At 47.0% G+C, this 16,431-nt stretch overlaps 1 protein-coding gene across 1 annotated transcript in view; it reads left to right on the top strand.

The window, feature by feature from the left end:
• The window catches only part of PAPPA (pregnancy-associated plasma protein A, pappalysin 1), a gene marked incomplete at its 5' end in the record, with an annotated part of 102,810 nt that extends 86,718 nt beyond the window's left edge, over positions 1–16,092 (top strand). The window contains 3 exons of the mRNA XM_010146511.1: positions 65–136; positions 3,996–4,094; positions 15,985–16,092. Of these exons, the coding sequence (XP_010144813.1) occupies positions 65–136; positions 3,996–4,094; positions 15,985–16,092 (279 nt within the window). The remainder of the gene's footprint in view (positions 1–64; positions 137–3,995; positions 4,095–15,984) is intronic.
• Between the last annotated feature and the right edge of the window lie 339 nt (positions 16,093–16,431).

The following is a 16,431-nucleotide window of genomic DNA, read 5'->3' as shown; positions in this document are numbered from 1 at the left end:
TACACTGATTTCTGTGGCTTAACCTGTTTTGTTGTTGTGGTTTTTTTTTTCTTCTCCCCTCCAGAGTGTTGTCTGCACGGCAGGACTCAAGTGGTACCCTCACCCTTCCCTGATTCATTGCGTCAAGGGCTGCGAGGTGAGCGTTTGCGTTAGCTCGGGTGGTCCCTGCTTCCTCTCCTGTGTGATGGTAACAGTCACTGCCGTCACCTGGGTTGTAAGCGTGGTTTTTCAGGTGGGTCAAACAGGCTTTTGTCCTGACTGCCCTGTCAAACAGACTGTGATCTCTTGCATCAGTTCTGACACTCAGTCGTGGAATTGGTGGTCTTCCACTGAGCCGATGGTTGGGTGATTCTGACAGGAGTTAAATGATGAAGAGGCTCAACAACATTGGTAGACCGTCAGAATTTCCCAGGATCTGGGAATTTCTGGGAAGTTGCAAAAACCTTCATTTTTCTTCTCTTGATTTTGACATTTATTAGAGGGCCAATTTTGTCCAAGGCCAGCTAAGGCTTTGGGTTTTGGAGTAGGCAGACAAATTTTAGGAAAGCTAGAGGAAGAAAGGATACCACTGGGTGTGCAGCACAGCTGGACAATGAGCAAATCACACTTCCACCTGCTGTGTACCTCCATCTGAAGCAGGAAAAAAAATCTGAAAAATGCAGTTACATTGTAGCTGTGATACGTTTTTAGAGTCTTTTGTGTTATTTGAAAAAAATGATTATTTAATTTCTGCTGGCAACAGCCTTTGAGAAGTCTGAGAAGTCTTAAGATGCTTCCAGTGGTTAAACTGGGCTGGAGCACCTCTCTCTGGGTCATGGCACTCATGAGGTTTCTGTCATGCCAGCCCTTGAGAGTCTCGCCCACGTCAAGAAGTCGATCTCTGTGGCACCTTCGTAAGTCAGGGAAGCTTCATGCCCACTGAGAAATGGGGAAGCTCATGGGCAGGCGAGTAGGTGGCTGTTTGGTTACATGGACGGGCAGTGGAAGAGCTGTGTCTTGCCCCCACATCTGACTTTCTGCAGCACTGACTGCGCTCGCAGCACCCAGTAACCCAATTTTACAAGCCCATTGAAGTTATTTGCCCGAAGTGGCAGAACATGGCACAGGACTCCTAAATCTGACACAAAACTCTAGACCACATTGCTGTGCGACGTGATTTGTCTTGAAGTGAAAGACAGGTTTCCTTCGCATACAAATGTTGGGCCCAAGAGGGTAATAACTCTCCAACAATGTAATAGTTTCTGTCTAGTTGTTCCCTAAATGAAAAGCATTCTGCTGTCAGTGCTTTGAATGTCATAAGCCATCTCACGCATTACATTCATGCCGGCTGGCTAGGCGCCCCTATTCTCCAAAGAGAGCTAAAATAACATCCAGCGACCATTAAGAAATGCCATTCAGGTGCTGATGCACCATTGGGTATCCATTCTCCTGCTGTTTAAGGATAGTTGTTACTGAGGCAAACTTTGCAATGATGTAATAATTTACCAGAAGCCATTATTACTGACATGCTTTTTCTCAGCATTTTCTTCCCTTCCATCATTGTTAATTGCCAGACCCCTCTGCATCAATAGGAAGTTTCTTCTTTTCATCATTCATTCAGCAGTGTCACTGCATCGCAATCTATCATCTTGGAAGGCTTTGCCCAGACAATTGATAATGGCCTCTGGCATAATTTTTAGATGCTTCCAGGATCTACGAATGGGCCAGGGCTTGTTCTCTGCCATGAAGATTTCAGAAGAGATGCCATCTTCACCAAGCCTTTTCTCACAACTATGTAAACAGACACTAATAAGCCAGTAGGTCAATAATACTGGGCCATTAAGCTGATACAATCCTTAATGTATTAATATCCTCAGCGTTAGGGAGGGTTCCCTGTACAGGGGGCTGTAAGTGGGGTATTATTTTCCTCTCGGCGATCAGGGTGGTAACCAGAGTGCTGCCGCAATGTGATTTTTTGTCGCTCCCTAGTGGCAGGAATAGAGGTTTATGAGTCAGCCCTGGACTTCTCAGCACCTAACTTGGGTGTTTCAGTAGAAAATTCGTCCCTCCGGACTACCTATATAGTCCTCCAGAAATACAGGAGCACTGAAATGCATGAAGACCTACAGAGCCCTCACCTTCCACAGCCAGGCCCCCAAGGGCTCCCAAACGAGGATTTGGGGACCAAATCAGAATAGATGCTATTTGTCCCATTCTTCTCCTCCAAAGACTGACTTGCCTACTCTCTACCAGTGTGAGTAGAAGTCAAATTCTTCCACAAGTCCCTTTTACTGATTTTCCCGTGTTCATAGATGTACAGTACAGGCATAGGCTTGGGAAATTAAAGGCAAACCTTTCTTGACAAGGAGGCACAGCCAGGCAATAGGAGGGAAACATGGAGAAGCCTACAAAATGTTTCAGGAGATTGGGCAAAGTTCATGTTTTTGAATACGACCAGGCTGGCATAAAAATCTCCCTCCATCTACTTATAAATCAATCCCTTTTAACTCTTAGCATATTAAATACTTTGGAAGGGCGTTTGCAAGTCATAGTCTTTGCCGGTATAAATAAGTTAATCTCTGTGGAAGTCAATGGAGTTGAGCCAGTTTGCAGGGATAGGAGCCTGACCCTGTAACTCTGATTTCCTTGTCAGCATCTGTAGTATTATTGTGTAGCTAAACAAGTGGTGCAATGAGACAGTTTCCTCCTTGTAGTCCTGCTCTGGTCCAATACTGCCATCATTGCCTGGATTTCCTATACCCTGATAGAAATCTTTAACTTGCAAGTCGTCAGCAGTAAAAGCGTGTGCCTGCACCACTCCACAGTGCCATTTCAGTAGTGATGAGCATGGCCACGGCTCGGTCTGGGGAGAGCACGGCGAGTTCCCATTGCTAGTTCTTCAGGTACCTGTCATCAGGGAGACTCTGGTACTGCAGTCGCTGCAAAATCCTCCCAGGATACTTCCACAGGCCTCCCCACCCGCTCTGCGATGATGCCTTCTTGTAGGAAAGTCCCTGGTGTGTTTTTCACAGTGCAGAATTAATGAATTTTCCAAAGAGCAGATAAAATGGGAATGGCCCCATGAGCCTGTGAGAGTAAGAAGTGTTACAGAGGTACAACTGCGCTGTCTGCTGAGCATCCATTTTTCTGAGCTTTCAGAGCTGCCTGGGTTTCTCATACCTGGTATGGACTTTTCTTAGTGTCAGGAATGAAACTGTTTGACTTCCAGGAAAGACTTTTGTACTTGCTGACCAGAAGGCTCCAACGTGTGATGAAAACCCAGACTTCCAGCCTTCTCTTCAGAACGGTGCTTACCATTCAGGTCCTGTGCAGCACACAGACTAGTGATCACATTGCACAGACTAGTGACCACAGTTTCTTTTTCAAGGGGATTTATTAATTTTACTCAATAGCTCTCAACAACATCCCTCTGGAATCATTGCCATTATCATTGGAGCTGTGGAGCAGAGGGAGATTACATGTCATAGCCGAGGTTACACACAGTCACTGCTTTTCTGAGAATGAGAGCATGTGGTCCCTGTGCTGAGCTCAGACCAATCCGTTTCTCTTTGTGATCTGTTTTGTGCACCCATTGCTGGCACCTGTTGCTCAGTTTGGAGAACTGTGGCAAGAAAGTACAGCTATTAAAAGCAAGCCAGTTTAGCTGCTATACATAACCTTATCCCACATACTTTCAGAAGGTTAGCTTAAAATTATCAAACGATGCCACAATTTTAGATGCCTTGATGCTGTCTCTGGTCCTAGTCAAATTAATATTCCTGAAGCATCATCTTATGTGGGATGTGAAAAGCCAACAAGGGCTCATTTCCCTTCCATCTAGTGTCCTTCTTTTTCTGTCTCTTTGAAGGGGGAATAATTCCCTCTTGCTTTTCAGGACAGTTGGTAATATTACAAACTGTACGGCTTCAAGGCTTCATCTCTTCCTTCTGACCTATTGTTTACAAGTTTTATCCATGTCCATGTTCTCAGTCTTTTTCTGCTCCTTCCTTTTTCAGCCTTTTATGGGGGACAACTACTGTGACTCCATCAACAACCGAGCCTTCTGCAACTATGATGGTGGGGACTGCTGTGCCTCAACAGTCAAGACCAAAAAGGTAGGGATGTCCCTGACTCTTTTGACTGGGAATTCTTTGGAGAGTGCTGTTTTGTGGCTGGAAAAAAATTATTTTTGCTAGAACAGAGGAGGTCCAAGGTTTCAGAAGGACCTTCAGCTCAGTCACTGAGTTTTGGTTGGTCTGTTTTGAAGTTCTCTCTTGATACACGTGTGCATTTCCCATCATAACCTGCCTTATACCTGTGCAAGACAGGTTCTTAAATCAAGTAACCAGAGGTGTTCATTCACTCTTACTGTAAATAGACCCCATAGGCAAAGGCTGGCTCCCTCCAAAACCATGGGGCATGGTCATCAGAAAAACTACACCTACTGCTCAGGAAACCTCCACACAGAAACGCTGAGAAGGGTAAATTTGCCTGTCCTGGTATCTATCCTCAGTGCTCAGAGGAGAAACCATAGGAGTCATTAGGAAAAGAACAGAGAGCAAAACAAAAACATCATTGTGGGTCCGTACTTTGATCTGTGTTTACCCAGTGTGCATGGCTCGCTGACCATCCCGTCTCCAAAGGGACAGAGCGGGACAGAGTGGTGTGGAGTTGGCTGGGCTGGGGTGTGAAATACCCTCTGTACAAACAGACCGCATAGACCAGGAGCTGCAAATCTTGCAAAACAGACAGTGGGCATGGTTAGTGGCAGAGATTTATAAAAACATCATTTAATCCAGGGAGGATGCTTAGGAAAACAAAATCTACTGTTTCTTATCACACAGCGATGTGGGGGGTGAAATGGTAATAACCTGGAAGCAGGATCCAAACAAGTGAAATAAAGTGCTTATTTGCACAGTGCACATTTGAACGATGGGATGCATTGCCACGGAGTATTATTAATTATACAAAAATATATTTGAAATCAGAAAGAGAATAGGCATATTCGTGGAGGTTTAGCTCCATCAGTGGCTCTTAAATGCTGTGATCTGGATGCAGTTTCTGGCTCAGGAATATCAAAACCATGGGCTGCTTGAGCCTGGGGAAGGCTCCCTCCACACATCCCCCTTTTCTTATGCTTCTTTAACACCCATTTCTGGCTACTGTTAGAGATGGGAGATGAGGGGTGGAGCTTGTGGTTTGAAGCAGTAGCAGTACAACATTTCGGATGTTTCTAACCAGGGTTGATTTTGAATTTGTTTCCCAAAGAAAGGAAAGAAAATTTTAGCCTCTGCCATGACATTTTTACCTTGTCTTCAAGATCCGAGTGTAGATCAGAATGAAGGAAGTCTAGCTATGCGAAGTATCTGAGATATATTAATAAATATATCAGAGGGAGCTTGGGCTTATGACACCACCCATTTCATCTGTCTGAGGAAGAAAGCAGAGGGCCTGGAGAGCTCTGCAGGGAACAGCCCTTTCAGAGGCTTTTGCTGGAGTTTCTTTTCTCTGGGTCTGCCAGAGATCTCTTAGCAGTACAGCACTGTGGGCTGTCTCTGGCCCATCTGGGAACACTGGGGAAGGGAAGTGGACATGTCTGGGCAAGTGGAAGGAGTTCATTTCTCCACCGGGAAAGAGGTGGGGAAAGGGGTAATTTTCCTAACTGTGCTGTTTTGGGCATTTTTTCCCCTGCATTGCTGTGTTTCTTTCGCAAGTGTCCCTGCGAGCTGCGTGCTGGGAGGGAAGCACAGGCAGGTGAGCTCCCCTGGTCCCCAAGGGTGGAGTAGGGCATGGAGAGCCCGTACAGGGCTCCCTGCTGAAACGTCCACTGCAGAGATGTGCCGGGGACAGGCTGCGGCTCATCTTCAGTGTCTTCTCAAGAAGAGATTCCTATCTCTGGCTGATTTTCCACCTCCTTGGGAGGAGCAGCCCAAGGGCAGGCACAGCTTGCTCGCTGGCCAGCTGGGAGGGCAGAGCTGGAAGTGCCCGCTAGCTCAGCGTGGCGTAGGTCTTCTCCTCCTACACCAGCTTGCCTGGGAAGCTTTATCTTGCTGCCTCCAGGCTTGAGAGCAGGCAGTGAAAAATCCCAAGAGGTGCCAGAGGAATGGGAGTGAGGTGGCTGGAAGGGGACCGACCCAAACCAGCCCCATCAAGACAGGAGCTAAGGGCACGGCATGTCTCTGGGGTGAGGTCAGGACTGAAGCACAAGGGATGTGGGTGCTGAATTGAGGGGCAGAGGGGCAGGATTAAAGTTTGGGAGCAGAATTTATTGCTGGGCAGGGATTTGAGACAGAGTGAGAGTGCACAGAGTTGTGAGCACTTAACCAGCCAGGCGAGTCACGCTCAAAATATCTGCTGCTTCGCTGCCTCCCAGAAATGAAGCGACCACCCAAGAGGGGGAAAGCACTTTGTAGCCCACTTGGTTACTGATTTCTGTACTAAAACTGCTCGATGCAAAGGGCAGGTGGTTCAGAGACTGGCAGCTGGTCACGTCTGATATGTTTCACCCATGGAGATGGAGCTTTTTGGCAGCAACTCTGCTTCCACTGACTTCACGGGGAGCTGTATCTTCATGACCAGCAGAAGTAGACTTGCCCTAGTTTATGCTTTAGAAACCCCTGTCCTAGGGATCACACAGTTTCAGGGCCGAACCACAGAGCTCATTGCTTCCTCAGCATTCAGCTTCCAAAATCTTCTCCTCTTTCCCAAAACACCACCAACATCCCAGGAGCTGAATAAGGGGCTCAGGAGGAGTGAGAAACCCACCTCTCCTTGGACCTTCCATGCCAAAAGCAAGATGCTAAGTCCCAGTTTATTACTTTTATAGGGTAAAGAGGGGAATAATAACTCAGGCGGTGGTCTGAAGCCTTTGACTGGGACCAGATTGCAGGCAAGGCTGTTCAAATACAGCCCTCCCTTTGAAGAGGTTTATGAGTGGAGCGTTACAGGAGATATTCCAAAGGGAAAAACAATGAAAGGTGAGAGAAAAGGGAGCTGAATAAAAATACTCCGCATTCCAAATCCTTCCAGCACAGTTTGCCACCTACTTAAAAAGGCACAGTGAAGCCTTTGACTGGGACCAGATTGCAGGCAAGGCTGTTCAAATACAGCCCTCCCTTTGAAGAGGTTTATGAGTGGAGCGTTACAGGAGATATTCCAAAGGGAAAAACAATGAAAGGTGAGAGAAAAGGGAGCTGAATAAAAATACTCCGCATTCCAAATCCTTCCAGCACAGTTTGCCACCTACTTAAAAAGGCACAGTTTTAAAATACACATTGGGTGTAAAAGCCAAAAACCTGGAGGATACATAGGGAGGGGCGAGTCCAGCTCTGTTAATTCCAATACCAGATGAGGATGTATTTTCGTAGGGTTGCAGAAAGAGCAAGACACATGAAAGAGACTGCTTTGCTCCTTTTCTTTCAGGGTTACATACTATGTGGCAGATGTGTCAGTCCTTTAAAGCCCCTGCAAGTTTACCCATAAATGTCTAACATTTATGCAACACCTGTTTTTCTCCCAAAAAGTCACAGGACATTTTACAAGCTTTAGATTTATCATCTTTTCACCGTTGCAGCCATTGCTGAGGTGACACATGGTTCACATTTAACAGAACATAGCAACTCCGCACATTATTTTAGGAAAGGGCTGAAGATTAACATTGCATCATGTGAAGATTCAGGAGTTAACAGTCAAGTAAGAGCTGGCTTCAGATCTTTAATGTCCGCAAACTGTCAAGACTTAAGTTTCACTGCGATCCCACTACCCTCCCAAAAGCACTTTCAGCTGCACAGAGCGCTGTGAACCGGGCTGCGTGAAAGCAAAATTATTCAACCCATATTCACTTTCAGCTCACTTAACGTGACGTTTTGCACACCTCTGTTTTGTTGCCCTGAAAAAGCACGAGAGGCTTCCACAGCGTGTTGGCTTAGGCCAGGTTTTCCCTTTGCGTCTGAGCATTAGCAGCAAATGACCTTGTGCGTTTCTGCAGCGAGGGGGGAACGGAGCGGTGTGACTTATCTGACCAACCGCCGACTAATCAGCGCTGCTGCTTAGATAGGAAATAATGAGTATTTGCCCTGCGCTATTCACAATCAGGCGAGAGAGCTTAAAAGAAATCATTAAAGACCTCTTTTGAATGCTACAAATGGCAATGAATAAATTCTGTCATACTCTGGGCATAAATTTGAGGCACCTGCAGTCAGCGAGCGGGAAAGAGAGACATTCATCAGCTGCGTTATTTGTTGTGCGCTAATTGATCAGCATGCCCCTGCTGCAGGCGAGAGGCTAGGGCTGGCACAGGGCTGCGTGCCACCCAAGGAAGCAGGGACGCGTCTGCCAGTGCCCCCCGGGCTGCTGGGCTGGGGGTGAGCAGGGTTTGGAGCTGGGGCCACACTGCTCGCAGCTTGCCCTGTGCATGACCCAGGAGCCGCTTTCAGAGACAGGAAGGCCATTGCCGGCCAGCCTCCAAGGGAGAGAAAGCTTCTGTTGTGTATCTGGAGGGGATAAAGTCTTCCGTGAAGGACAAAGCAAAATCCCATCTCCTTTTAATCTTCCTACCCTCCTGACCCAGCACAGGTTGCCAGCTCCCTTCTGCCTGGCTGCTCTAGGAAGTTGCTTCTTGCTTTGTATCCTGCTGCAGATAAAAGAAGATACTATTTTTTTAAAACCTTAAATACATGACACTGCTAAAGTGAGAAAAATAAATAACCTGGGCCCAACTGGCTGTCTGAGGGCTGGCGGCTGCCTGCGAGGAACTCCTGGGGCGCGCAGCATTGCAGAGAGAGAGGCTACGGCTGTAGTGTTTCAGGAAATATTCACTCCAGTCTCTGTTCTCCTTCACTCCTTTTCTCTCCCCCTTTCCTTTTACAAGTTTTCCCTGAACAAGGCTGTCTAGAAAGGCAGAAATCAGAAATGTCTCTCTTTAGGCTCTGCTTATGTACCTTGTTCCAGCCTAGGGTCGCAGGTTTGCTTAGTTGAAGATCCTGCAGTCTGGTCCCTGCAGATTTAAACACACAGAATTCACTGCTTTAAAATTCCCCCAACCTAAACCATTTGAAAGGACAAACTTTCATCTGTCTTTCCGTTTCATCGCATAAGGGGTAAACCTGCAGCTCCCATGAGAAAAACCTGTCTCACTCAGTTATCACTCAGGGTTTCCCTCAACCGCTTTGCCCCATAGCACTTAGAAAAGAAAAAGAAAAATCATCCCACCGCTTCAGCCTCTTGACATTTCTGTCCAACACCTTGGAGAGGAAAACCAGCAAGTGCCTCGGCGGAAAACAAATGAGGACTTGCGGTAGATAGAGGACTGTGTGGGATTCATCCAAAGCTTTGCTTATCTAACAGATAGGCAAGTTATCAAAACCTCTTCAGAGACTTTATGGCCGAGAATTCAAGGCCTAAAGAAAGGAGCTTTGAACCTCTTGACATTTCTGTCCAACACCTTGGAGAGGAAAACCAGCAAGTGCCTCGGCGGAAAACAAATGAGGACTTGCGGTAGATAGAGGACTGTGTGGGATTCATCCAAAGCTTTGCTTATCTAACAGATAGGCAAGTTATCAAAACCTCTTCAGAGACTTTATGGCCGAGAATTCAAGGCCTAAAGAAAGGAGCTTTGAACTGAGGGGCTGCTGGTGGCTCCAGCAGGTTTTGTCTCCCCAGAAAGGGGTGTCTGCTGCACTCCTACCCCTAAGACAACAGAAATAACCACTTCTGGGTATTTTTGCGAAATAAGTGCCTTCTCCCAGCTCTCTAACTGCAACACAGACCTGTCTAGGGGAATCTCAGGTCTTGCTCCGTTGGCAGAACATGGTTTTCAGGCAGTTCACGCAATTAGCAACGTAAGTGACCACCCGGACTGAGGAAATTCTGCTTATCCAGAAGAATTGATGTTCCTGCCACGATGCTGCTCCCAAAAACTTGAATGTCCCCAGCTGGGTGTGTTTGTCAGCTCTATAATTAGCTAGTGAGCTACAATGAATGGTGGGTGAGCACGGGGGCAGGAAGGTTGTGGAAGTGTTGCTTCACGGCTCTGGAAGTGGCTGTGTGTTGCTGCGTGCTCCAGGCACGCTGGTTCGCCCAGGCGTGTGGGTGAACTCACTCACCCAGGAGCTGTTGGTCGCAGCCTCCATGGCTAGCTGTTTGCCATGTGAGGAGCGTTTTCAGTCATGGTTGGTTGGGATGGAAGCCTATTTTGGGGCTCAGAGCTTGGTTTCATAATCGTTCAGGGAGGCTTTCCAGGCGGCGATAAATTAAAAGCAGTGATGGTAGTAGCACATGTTGCCTATCCTGAGAGAACGTTCTTGGCTTCAAGGGATGTGGGGCTTCCCACAACATACAGCGTTCCCAGGGGATGTGCTAGTGGAGGGTGTTTGCTTTGCTATCCGACCTCACTTCATTAGCAAGTGTTACAAAAAACAGCGAACAAACCTTCCCTGCTCCACGCCAGCTATTTGGCCTCTGGGTGGTCTGGCTCCTATTAAATCTTTGGTGATTATTTAGACTAATTACATTCATGTTTGCACAATCAGTAGCACGAGGGTAGGAAGCGCAGCTGATTGCTGAGCGACTGAGCTCCATGTGGTTTGGCAAACGGGCTCCCTCGTTCCTCTCATCGGGCAGGCAGGGATGCGGGGATCTGTGCGGGAAGGGCTTTCCCGGGAATCTCTGCTGGCTTTGTGCCATCCCGCTTCCACCGGTTCTGGTGAGGCTGCTCCTGATTTATACCCGATGGAGAGAGAGCAGCATCTGTTGGTTTGAGTTGAGCTACATCATGTTGCACCAGGCTTGCTGGCTTTGAGGGGAAAAAAACTGATTTATTGTGGGGCAGTTAACAAAAATTCGAGGCTTTAGAACTGTATGTGCTGCACGGAGAGGATGTTTCCTACAAGCTTCATCTTCCCCTTTCCCAGGCCCTCTGGAGCGGTGCCCTAGGTGTGAACCTGCATACCAGCCCCCAGAGTTAAAAGGGGGCTCGCTCTTGTTCCGTTATCTCAGAACAGCCCTGGTGACCTCAGTGCCAGAAACAACTGAGAAGACCCTTGCAAGATGCATTTTTGTCCCACGAGGGCCTTGTCAGGGAACAAAATACTCCTCGGCATTTGAGCTGTGAGGGTCCCAGGAGGCAGGGGGCTGTGACACTCAGCAACGGCCTGCCACGCTTATCTCGACATGCCGCCTTCGCCCGCAGAGGCCCTGTCTGCGGCCAGGCCTTCGTATTTCCAGTTAGGCCTTGTCTGGGAGATTTCGCAAACACTTCAGGGCTGAAGTCTAACAACAGGCTGTTTCCCAACACTTTGCAGCCCTCCTTCCCTGCTTCCCTCCCACCTCCAACCCCAGCCCTTCCCCGGGCCTGATTCTGCCGGCCCCAGTGAACCAGCCCCAAGTGCGCTGGATGGGAGGTACAGCCAGGCCAACCTGATATGAGCCTGTGTGAGGGATGAGCTCTGACCCTTTGCAGAACCCTTTCTCATCCCTCCCTGTACCTGTCTAGGATTTCTCCTGTCAACATTCCCACCAGTTCCCTATAGACTGGCCCTTCTCAGGAGGGATCTGTCGGGGGATGTCACCAGCCTCTTTAGATGGGTGCTGTGTAGTAAGGATTTGTGGCCTCTGACTCATTTCATGAACCGGATCTCAGTTCTGCCCTGGCCTGTTGTATCCTTGACTCTGTTCCAATAGTCAGGAGCATGGCATCAAGGGCAAATGCTGCCCTGTTTCCAAGGGGAGCTTAGGTTTCATCCAAGGTCTCATCACCTGGAGTGGAGAGGATGCTTAGGGCTCCCAAACCTCTGTGGAGAAGGGAAGTATGGGTTTATACACCATGCAGCGTGGGTGGTGAGATGGTCAAGGTGGGGGGGCCTCAGATCTCCAGTGCATTACACCCCCAAAGTCTATGCTAGCCTCCTGCTTAGCCCATACACCTACACCTCCCTTAGGTTCAGAGCAGGGAGTGTCATGCAGTGCGCACCCCTGGGGTGACGAGATGATTTAGGTTGTACCCCTTTTCTCTTGAAGATGGATGTTCTGTGGTCCAATGTGGTTTGGGTGTGACCCACATTCCCCTGAGTGCTGTTGATCTACTCCGTGGGCCTGTTCTGGATCATCTCCAGGAGATGTGTAGGCGTGTGGAGCTGTGTTCTTCAGTTGTGCCTTTTTCAATCTATTTTAGTTAGTTTGAGGAGACAATATCCTGGACTACTTCATCAAATGAGTGAGCCAAGCCCTAAGCTTAATTTCTAGCTTTTTCTCCTTGCCCTCCTAGATATTAGCCAGGTTTTCTACAAGGGGAGATAGATGAAGGGTGAATGCAGGACTTGGTGGGTGGAAGAAAGAAGATGTTTCTTTAATAGTCGTTCTACAATGGGTATATTTGGAAATTTCAGTGCAGGCCATATATTCTGCTAATGAATTGGGCTTTCACAGACCTATTTAAAAAGAAAAGAAGCAGTTAATCTTGAAGTAGTTATATCTGGGCTTCACACCTAAATGGGCTATCATTCAGAAAAGGGTTCAGTATTTATTATTTCTAGCTCATCCAGCAGCTTTATTCATAGCTCTGTACTCCAGAGGGTTTGAGCCCAGGGAAAAGACAGTTCTTCGAAGGGGTTTTATGGTTTCTCTGTGTTGGGTACTTGCGAAAATCCTCGTGGATACTGTGTGTCAGTTAGATTCCTTCTACACCTGTGGAAATCAGGTCCTTGGGGAACTCAAATGTGTATTTGTTGTAGATATTGTTTAAAGTAGAAACCCTGTATTCCTGCAAGTGTTTGGAGAATTTTGACTTGTCTAATAAGACTGTGGATGTGCTCATTACCAGTAGAAATTTCTGCCTTTTCACATAATAGAAAACTGATTTCTGGAGCTCACTGCCATAAGACAAAACAATTCATTTATCTGGACAATAGAACTGTAAAAATCAAATTGCATAGAAAAAACCCCAAAAACCTCTGTAAGGGACATAAAGTGAATAAAGCTAATCTGATCAGGAAGAAGCCCTCTTACACTCAGGCTACCCACTGCTGTGACTGTTGCTGAGCCATGGAACTGCTCTTGAGGCCATGGCTCTGCCCCAGAGAGGAAGCTTCTGTTCTTCTGTCCATGACAGCTATTAGAGGACTGGAGAGTTTCTAGAGGAAACACGCAGCAAAAAATTTCTTCTCTAGTGGCTCCCGCTCCCCAGAAATGTGCTGCAATGTAGTAGTGATCTAGTCTCTTATGTGCACCTTTTTTTCAGGTTGTGCCAGCGCTTAGCGCACCGTCACCTGTAAGGACACAAAGGGAAACGGAGGGACTCACAAGGAGAAGGAGGGGGAATGAGGAGGTAGATCACTTCAAGGCAACATCCAACTCATGTCAATTTGGGTTTCTAAGGCCACTATTTCATCACAGCCCACAGAGTAGGTTGAGGGAACATGATCTGGCAGTTGGGAGACATAGTCATACGGGGCTGTCGCTCTCGGCTCTGATGTTCCCATTAGTGAAATGGTAGGATTTATGGAATCTCTGTGCCTGCAACACATTTCACTGTCTCACTTATGCGTGGACGACAGCAGAGACAAAGTGCAGTACGATGTCATGGCTGATTTCAGCCACTTCACTGAAATGCCCGAGTTGGGTGTGTGGTTGTCCTCTGTTCAGTGCAAAACGTGTGTCCACCCTCTGTGTGAGCCACTCACTCTCCTTTGAATACAGGGGCCACTTAATTGCCGTTGCTAGACTGTTACAGACAAATGCAGTGAATCCAGGCCAGGGAGAGGAAAAAGCTTGATGTAGACAAATGAAAGAATCAGGTTCCCAAGTCTCATCTCCAACCAGTAGCTTTGTTGTACAAGAGGGAGGATTTTTTAAGTCAAAATCATTGCCAAATCCAGCTTGAATGGAATGATTCAGGATAAAAAAAAAAAATAGGAGAAAACTCCAGACATATTTAGATGTTTTGTTTGAGCGTTTTCTAAGAGAAATAATTTTTTATTTCAAGGCATAACTTTTGCTCTGAAATAGTCTTCTTTATTTGTGTATCTTGGAGGGAAAGGTCAAACCTGAACTGTAACGGATAATCTAAACCAAAATGTTTTCTTCTATACTGAAGAAGAAAAAGGCAATTTTTTTCATGTATCTTTTATTTTCTCCAATTCAGTATTTTAATTCAGTCATTAAACAATCCCTCCTCAGCCTCCTCCCCAAACCCTATTGTTTGCAGACCTCTCTGTTTTCCTATCTAAGAATATTCATAACGCTGTGATACAAGACAGTCCTGCTCTGACTGGCTTCTGTTGGATCAAATGACCCTTAAGCTCCTATTGTTTTCTGCAGTTTATAAACTTCTTTAGTTTCCAATTATTTTAATTCATCTGCTTTTGACTTTTTGGACTATCCTGTCTCTTTGCAACCTCCACATTTGCACAGTGTGGGTTCAGATTATTCACTGGTTGGTTATTTAGCTCGTAACTCACCAAGGGCATGGCTTGACAAAGAGTCATCACCCTATTCTACCTGGAGGGTCAGGTCTTTTGGGAATTAAATCAAAAGCAGGGGGAGGAGGCTCTCTAAACCCTAATGTGGTGATGAGCGTTGGTTATTTAATGTCTCTGTCAGCATGTCCCTGCCTTAGGCTCCCCAGTTGTGAAATGAAGATCCACACCTCTTCATCCCGTTCTTGTCTGCGTCAGGAGAAAGGCATGCCAGAGATGGACATGCAGGGACATGTATGCAAGGTCCGGGTGGAAATGACAGTTCTGTGTTCACGCACAGTGCTTGGTCCACATTCCTAGATGTGCTGTTGGTGATACACAGGGAACAGGCAGACCCAGGCTTCATCGCCTGAGGAAAAGTGTTTATGAAAGAGAGCAAACATGTGGCAGCAAAGCCAAGGGAAGCAGACGGAACGCGTGCACGCAGCCCTCGCCGGGAACGTTTGAACAGGTTGTGGCACTGTCTTGGAAGGAGTGTAAAGTCAGGATATGAGGTCATTTGTACAGTCTGTGCAGATGGGAGGAATTCTTGGGAATTCACTTCAGGGCAAGCAAGACACTGTTCCACCGCCACCCTCTTTTCTTTATGTAAATACTGTGATGCAATAGGCCAAAAACAACTTCCGCTAGCCAGGCACTGCAGGCTACTGTTTCAACTCCATCCCATGCTTCTCCAGAGAGATCATGGACACATCACAGATGATGCACGTAGCAGTCTCTTACTTGCATTCCTTTGTTGTTCCTCAGTGCCCGTTGGTTGCATCTCTTGACCCTGCACACAACAAGCATTTAGAGAAGTTTCTCTGCTGGATTACAGCTTCCCAGATCTGCTAGGTAGTGTTTGGTCCAGTTCCTGCCCTGAGGAACTGAAACCAAGAACATTCATAATCAGATGCACAGATGGACTCAGGCATGGCAGCAGCACCCAAGCCACAGGACCTACTGCAAAGTGGTACCCTAACGAGGGGAGATTATGACCCAGCAGTAGGATTCACCAACCCCCGCACCCCCAAGCTAGAGGTGGATAGGAGTGCTATGGGAAGACTGCAGTTGGGACCCGCTGGACCCAGTTGTGTTTAGTGATCATTTGAGCTGGTCATATGAGAGGAGACATTTGCAACCTTGCATTCATTTAGTGTTTTTTCGGGGTGAGGATAATTTTTCAGCAGTGGTTGGCAATGTAGTGTCATCCAAGCATCGTAGTAAGTACCCCAAAAAGCCCCAGAGTTGTCTGAGAAGTACGTGTCTCCCCAGCCAGCCACGTTCATGAGCCTGACATGAACTGTTAAGGGACTATCTGCTGACTAGTAACTGCATGAGTTGAACAGGTTCTTCTTTGCACTTTTCACAGGCAGTCTTACAGACAGTAGCTCACCTGAGACCTCAGTGCACCACCAGCTCAGCACTAAAATAGAAGACTGTAAAAAAAAATAACACAGCTGAAGACTGCAGCTGATCTCTGAAGTTATCAGGTCTCGTTTGTGTAGGTGTGTACCCTCCTTCATGTCTTTGTGTCCTTGGTTTTCTTTCCCAGGTTACTCCCTTCCCTATGTCCTGTGACCTACAAGGAGAGTGTGCTTGCCGGGACCCCAACGCCCAAGAGCACAACCAGAAAGACCTCCGCAGCTTCAGTCTTGGGTAATGCCAGCGACATGGAATGGAGGACCACACTGCTCAAGGCGGGCTAGGAGAGACACCACATCCCTTTTGGTATCGTTTTTAACATTTAGCTGCTCAACTGGATGGCATTTCTGCACCAGGGACTCTTAGTATTCAACCAGTCTGCCTTTAATTTTTGTCCAAGGAGAACTCAAAGTAGGGGTTTATGTATTAACTATATTTTAAATAGTGGTGACAAGAAACAACCAACCAAGAGTCGAGTCGCAAAGACTTTCATGTATCAAAACAGCATGTTATGCCCACCTAATTTGAACAGTTCATATCTAGATTCAAGGCGAGAAACAAGCTATTTATGTACACA

Source organism: Eurypyga helias, unplaced genomic scaffold (genome assembly GCF_000690775.1).
Source record: "Eurypyga helias isolate BGI_N326 unplaced genomic scaffold, ASM69077v1 scaffold33572, whole genome shotgun sequence".
Taxonomy (NCBI): domain Eukaryota; kingdom Metazoa; phylum Chordata; class Aves; order Eurypygiformes; family Eurypygidae; genus Eurypyga; species Eurypyga helias.
Note: the sequence above shows the minus strand (reverse complement) of the source record. Positions and strands in the feature narration are given on the sequence as shown.